The 7,143-nt window shown below is 35.1% G+C and overlaps 1 protein-coding gene across 1 annotated transcript; it reads right to left on the reverse strand.

The window, feature by feature from the left end:
- Positions 1–1,468: 1,468 nt before the first annotated feature.
- On the reverse strand, positions 1,469–2,407 carry LOC118651203 (olfactory receptor 6C2). The gene has a single exon (XM_036300126.1). It carries the CDS (start codon positions 2,405–2,407, stop codon positions 1,469–1,471), a length of 939 nt encoding a protein of 312 aa, XP_036156019.1.
- Between the last annotated feature and the right edge of the window lie 4,736 nt (positions 2,408–7,143).

Here is a 7,143-nt window from a genome sequence, read left to right on the forward strand (position 1 = left end):
CCTTCCTTCCTTCCTTCTTTCTTATTGTCCTTCTTTCCTTCTTATCAACCTTCCTTCCTTCTTTTTCAAACTCTAAGTTCTTCAGTTTAGGAATATTTTCTTCAGTTGTCCCCTTGATCATAATTCCTATAATTATTCCCTTTTGTAGTTCCCTTTCTCCTTATTTTTGCCAGTTGAATATCCATGATATCTTCTTAAATCATTCATTAACCTTATCTTGATGTGAATAGTTATCTTATTTCATAAGCATTTAAAATTTGGTGTTCCAGTTCACTCTTGTGTACCTATTCTAATTTTAAAACCCATAAGAAGTGACATTATGCTTAAATTTATTTTAAATCAAATATATGCCTTTTTCAGTGAATTTCTCTCATGAATATACATAAATTGCAAATACCATAGTCCCCCCTGATCTGTAATTCCACTTTTTGTGATATCAGTTCCAGTGGTCAACTGTGGTTTGCAAATATTAAATGGACAATTACAGAAATAAACAATCCATATGATTTAAATTACTCATGTTCTGAGTACTGTCATGAAATCTCATGCCATCCATCTCTGTCCCGTCTGGACCTGAATTATCCTTCTGTCCACACTGTATGTGCTACCTGCTCATTATCACCAAGTAGCTATCTAAGTTACCAGATTGACCATTGTGGTATTGCAGTGTTTATGTTCAAGTAACTCTTATTTTATTTACTAATTGCTCCAAAGGATAAAAGTAGTGATGCTGGCAATTGAGTATCCCAAAGAGAAGCTGTAAAGTCATTCTTTTAAGTGAAAAGGTATGTATGCATAGGAAAAACACCATAATATGTATAGGGTTCTATACTAGCTCAGGTTTCAGGCATCTACTGAGGGTGTTGGAACATATCCACTCTATATATGGGGGACCGCTGTACATCTTATTAGTGATTCTGAACATGTTTCTACTTCTTCAATTCTGATTATTCCCAAATTCCCACTTTTTATCTTCACTTCCATTTTGCTATTTCCAGTATTTTAATTAGCTTGGAATGTCTTATTTGATTTAACTTATTTTAATACATCTTTGCTGTTGCTGTTTTCTAATTTTTATTTGACTCTCAGATTTATAATATTAACTTTCATAAATTTGTCTTAGAGATAAAACCTAGTAATGTTACTACATAATGTATCTTCTATATAATTTATATACTTTTAAATTTCATTATTTTTTTTACAGAGCACTGACAAAAAGACTAGGTCAGAAATGGAGGTAAGTTCAATTACTTGGAATATATATTTTATAGGTTCACAATGAACAAAATCATGATGTTTGAGCTTGGTTTGAAAGAAGAAGGAGTTCGATTAAGGTGAGATGCAGTATTAATGCCTTTGAGAAGACTACTATGAGTGAATTATAGGCACAAAGCAATGAAATAAATTAGAAGCTGTTAACTATTTAGAAGACTTTCTTCTTTCATTTTACTCTGATTCATCCAAACTTCTATTTCGTTGAGAGAAATATTACCCTTTTTACAAAGTCATTGAAAGCTTGTTTCACTTGCTTATTCCTCAGGGTGTAAATGAAGGGGTTCAACAAGGGTGCCACAGAAGTAGTGAGCACTGAGACACCTTTATTTATGGCCACCTCATCCTTTGCTGAGGGCTTGATGTAGATGAAGATGCAGCTACCATAGGTGATGGAGACCACAATCATGTGGGACGAGCACGTAGAAAAGGCCTTTTTTCTTTGTTGGATGGAGGGGAATCTCAAAATTGTCCTAATGATGTATGTGTAGGACAGAAACACACACACGAGGGTGATAATGAGAGCAAATACAGCTACAACAATAACCATTTGTTCGATTACCCATGTATCTGAGCATGAGATCTTCAGGAGGGGACCTGCATCACAGCTAAAATGATCAATGGCATTGGAGTCACAGAATTCAAGCTGGAGGCCCAAGCTAAGGGGTGGGAGAATGATCATCAAGCCAGACAGCCAACAGCAGAGGATTAATAAGGTACATACCCTATTGTTCATGATGGTCATGTAATGAAGCGGTTTACAGATAGCAACATAGCGGTCATAGGACATGGCTGCCAGCAGAAAAAATTCTGTTGCTCCAAAGAAAATAACAAAAAATATTTGGCATGCACAAGCATTATAGCTAATGGTATTATCCCCAGTTGATATACTGTACAAGAACCTAGGAATGCAGACAGTGGTAAATGAGACTTCTAAGAAGGAAAAATTTCTGAGGAAAAAGTACATAGGAGTTTTCAGATGGGAGTCCAGCAGTGTGAGGGTGATAATAGTCAGGTTTCCTGTCACACTGAATATGTAGGTGAGAAATAGAAAGACAAAAAGCAGAATTTGTAGTTGGGGGTCATTTGTTAGTCCCAGCAGGATAAACGTTGTTACTGGTGTGTGGTTTCCCATCACTGACTTTTGAAATCCACCCAATCAGCATGTAAAAATAAGAGATTTTTATGACGACATAGGTATTCAAGTTCTGTAGCAAAAGATGATATTGAAAACCAAAGAAAAGCAGTCTACATTTATTTTCTCCTTTCTCATCATAATCAATATTGCCACTATTCCAGTAAACTTCCAGAATATTACTTGTATGAGCAAGAGATTATTCCTTCAGGATTCCTGTTATTGTTAAATAATCCAACTTTTTCTCAGATCATTATTTACTCCTCAAAATTTGTAAATGTAGTTTAGTATAATTCATTATATGAATTGGATTTACAAATAAGTTAGGAAAAGTGATGATATTCCTTGAGCCTTCTTTATCCAAGATAACCCTTAGATATAGGACATATCCAGATGGTTAAGAACATGAATTCTCTTCAATTGTCCCAATCAAGGGATTGTTTTAAGAGTAAGCTGCATTTCTCCTGGAAAGCAAACAAATAACAATGGCAACAAAATGTAATAATGGATCTTGATATTTTTCTTTGCCTATTGTTCTTCACTTTTATTCCTTCTTCTTAGCCATAAGATGGTTTGATGGATAATTACATTATCTATAGTGTTAGAAAACGTTGAGTTCAAGATATTTGCAAAGGAGTATCTTCATATGCATTCATGTTATTTTTCAGGTAATTGACTCTGGTACCTTTTCTCTCAAAACCCCAAAGCTAAAATTACATTTAATATCACTAACTATAGTCTTCCAGGTGGTGCCTTTTGCATTATGTTTTTAATTTCTTTAAAAAGAGAGTAGTAGTTCTACTTTCTCTTTGTACCTCTACTTAGTTTAGGCTTTAAGCCTCTACAACCTGACTTTCACTTCCAACCCCTCCCTACTGATTTTCTAACACCTACAGGAACTTCATTACTGTGAAGCACAAGTCTAGACTCTTTATTATAAAACTCATTAAAGTTTCCAAAATTATTCACTGTAGTTAATTTTAGCCAGGCACCGGGGAAGAGGGGTTAGGTGACAGTGGAGAAATTAAAAGTCAGAATAATATTGGCATGATAATCAAGACTTTCATATGCATATTAATATTTGAGATCCACCCAGACATTTAAGGAAGTTGTTGCCAAACTTGACATCATCACATGTATCCACATCTCCCTCTCAATTGGTGCTGCTCATTATATCATTGTAACCACTTAAGTTTGATATTTACATTATAATTTCAGATACACATGAAGGATGAGTAGAATACTAACTGGATTTTTTTCCCTGTATTATGAGTCTTATTTTGTTGATATTATTTTTAGCATTATGTATATTCTTTAGCAAGAGGAAGAGACTCTAACTGCTATTCGTCATTAACCGCATTAATTATTTATCAACAATGATGACTATGAAAATATGTCCTATCTGAATACATAGCCTTTAGGGTTCCTGTTATTTTTTCTGTCACTGAATAAAATGGGATTTCCCAGGAGACATTAATTAGTTTGCTATATGAATAATTTTTCACTCAGTTGCTTTAAAATATATCCTACAAAGAACGGCCATCTGAGTCTGGAAAATTGATTCCTTTGTTTCTATGGACATGTGTCTTATAAAATCCCATGAGATACATATAGCAAAGCCAATCTTGCTTTGAAGGCATGAAAATGGACACTAACGCAGGGGAATCTATAAAAAAACCCGAACTCAAATAAGGGAAGTGATGCAGAGTGGACACCCCTAAGATGGAAACATTAATAAAGACACCCGCCAACATTATATAATGTCAGTCCGCCACATATACTTACCCCATGTATTAAACCTTCAAGGTTTCTCAAGAAATAGATTAACACTGAAAACAGATTCCTTAGATGATCCTTCTACTCCCAAAGGAGTGATCTCTTTCTGAGCCTTATACCAATCAATAGCTTATACAAGGAAAGAGAAATAGTGCTTTGCTTTCCAACTCTCTGAGATTTTTTCAAACCCCCTCATCCTCTTTCTCTATGCAAATTCTATTTTTGCTTTTGTTAGATAAGATCAATTTATTAATGATTTTTCTTATATGCAGGTTATGAAGATTAATAAACAGAAACCTCATTGAAATTAGCCTTGGGAGGGTCTGTAGGTGAAGATCACACCCTACCACTCATTGTCTTACCTCCAACAAGATGTTTTTCTATTCTACTCCTCTAACAGGAAGAAGGACGATCTTCCCATCAATAGACAATCACTCAGCCAATAAAAGACTGTTAAAAAATCAGCCAAAGAAAAGCTACTAGATGTTAAATTGCCATGGAATTTTTGTTTACAAAAACCCATCTGAATTCCCACTTTTCTCTATAAAAGAACCTCCTCTCTTATGTTTCTTTGGATGAGCAAAAGTTTGGCCATTAGATCACATGCCCCAAATTGCAATTGTCTATGGTTTAAATATTTAAATTTATTGAAATAAAATATCATATGTAATAAAAATATTAAGGGTGTTATTACTGGTTACAGTTTTAAATATATTAACAAGAAATCCAACATTTAAATCTAAGAATGACACCATCTTTGTGTTACAGGAACAAACATGAAATTAAATGTTGAATTCCAAATTGCAGTTCCTTGTTGTTCCCAAATAAATCCATTTTTTTTCTGGTGGAATATCTGGCTGTGTATTTGTTTAAGGCCAAAAAAGTGAAAATGTGTGCTAAAAATTTACTATGCTTTACTTATTCTTTGCTTTGTCCTTAAATTTTATTTTCCTTAGAAATATTTTTCTCCCAGTTACTCTAGGGCTATAAAAAGGGCAATAAGTAGAACAAACTATGATGTAATTAGAAATTGACAACCTTGCTGTCGTCTCCGTTTCCATACTTCCTCCTTTGAATACACAACAGGCAAAAATGGTCTTAGTGAAATACTCTTTTCAATTTTGGAAAAATATGTTTTATTCTTGGACATTGTAGAGAGAGCAGTTATTTGAGAGTTTAATCAAAAGAACCAGAGTAGTATGTGAATGTGTGTGATCATCCTTCCGTAACCCTAAATGGGACATGCTTCTTGTACCAACACAGTTTTATTACACCTCTGCAGGGTACTTCTTAAGCAACGCCCTCTTAAACTCTCAACTGACTGACAGGTGTATTTAAAATCACTTTTTTCTCCCTATTTTCCTCTTTCCCCAGTCTTTGGCAAATAGTATTCTTCTTTCTATTTCTAGTAATTTTTTTTAGGTACTTCAAAAAATAGAATCATATAGGAGAGAGAGAAGAGAGAGAGAGAGAGAGAGAGAGAGAGAGAGAGAGAGAGAGAGAGAGAGAGAGAGATACTATTTTCAGCCTTGCTATCTTCTGTAACAAAAAGTGTCTCTCAATCATTACTCTGGTGTGTAATTTAGATAATAAGGGGACATTTCTGTTGAACTAATAGACGCTTAGGAAGGATGGAATTGTTTTTGCTTATGTTTTTAATAATAAAAGGATATTAACTATTTAGGAAGTGTTCAAACTTGCCCTGGCTGAGTAGTTCAGTTGGTTAGAGTGTAGTCCTGATACACCATGGTTGCAGATTCCATCCTGGGTCCGGGCACATACAAGAATCAACCAATGAATGCATAAATAAGTGGAATATCAAATTGATGTTTCTTTCTCTCTCTGAAATCAATCAATAACAAGTTTTTTTAAAAGGAAATTGTTCCCATCCTAAAGGTTTGGCTCAGAAGATAGAGCATTGGCCTGGCGACCGAGGCATCCCGGTTGGATTCCAGTCAAGGACACCTGCCTGGATAGCAGTCTCGATCCGCAGCTGATCAATAATTCTCTTGCATCATTGGTGTTTCTATCTCCCTCTCCCTTCCTCTCTGAAATCAATAAAAAATATGTATCCTATTTGAAAATAAAAAAGAAATTGTTCACATTGTAAGCAATGTAATATTCTTTTGGGGTATAAATTCCAGGGATTTGGAAAGCATATTTTTGTATGTTCTTGATATTGCACCACAGGGATGACTACTTATGGATAAAAAATATAACCCTGGCTGTGTCCTTAGTCTTAGAAAGGACTATTGTATAATTCATAACAGTTCTACTACAATTTTCCATGTTAAAAGTTGATATAAGCTTAATTAACCATGTTACAGAAAGATATGCCAACAAATATTTTTCTTATCTCTCAAAAGGAAAAGTAACTCACATATCTACCTTATGACACTTACTCTTTTGATAATTTTTCATGGTTTCCACCCGCAGCTCCGCATTGTTTTTAACTGCGCCGTGTTCAGGGAGACATGGCTCTCCGCTGGTCTAAAAGGGTTATCAACCTACCCTTACTCTCCAGGGATCTTCTGGAGCCTCTCCAGCTCTTCAAATTTCTCATTTTCATATCATATTAGGACTCTCATTAGTTGGTATTTCTTACTGTAAGTGCTGGAAACATTTTCCTTTGATCTCTGTCACAAAGGGAAGAAAATCCAAGGTAAGGGGGGGGGGATAAAAGAACTTCCTCTGGGTTTTGGAAGAGCTATGATGGCTCTGAGCAGGAAGTTGGCTTTCCTACTCCCCAAATAATCATATTTATGTTTTTCTCCTCAGTCTTCTGGAGGTGCACTGGGATCACCTGAGTGAATAAAATAAAGAATCCTTGGAGACCCAGGTTCTAATGTCACTAATAAATCTTTTGCATCATGAACTTTGGCCAAGCAACTAAAATAGAAGCATCAGGAATGCTGTCCTTTGAGACACTAAGACAGAACAATAGCATTAGACAGAGGCCA

The sequence above is a fragment of the Myotis myotis genome, unplaced genomic scaffold (assembly GCF_014108235.1).
Source record: "Myotis myotis isolate mMyoMyo1 unplaced genomic scaffold, mMyoMyo1.p scaffold_m19_p_3, whole genome shotgun sequence".
Classification (NCBI taxonomy): Eukaryota; Metazoa; Chordata; class Mammalia; order Chiroptera; family Vespertilionidae; genus Myotis; species Myotis myotis.

What these genes read in the sequence shown, in the direction of transcription:
- LOC118651203 (XM_036300126.1), bottom strand. Translation starts at nt 2,407, where the DNA reads ATGGGAAACCACACACCAGTAACAACGTTTATCCTGCTGGGACTAACA.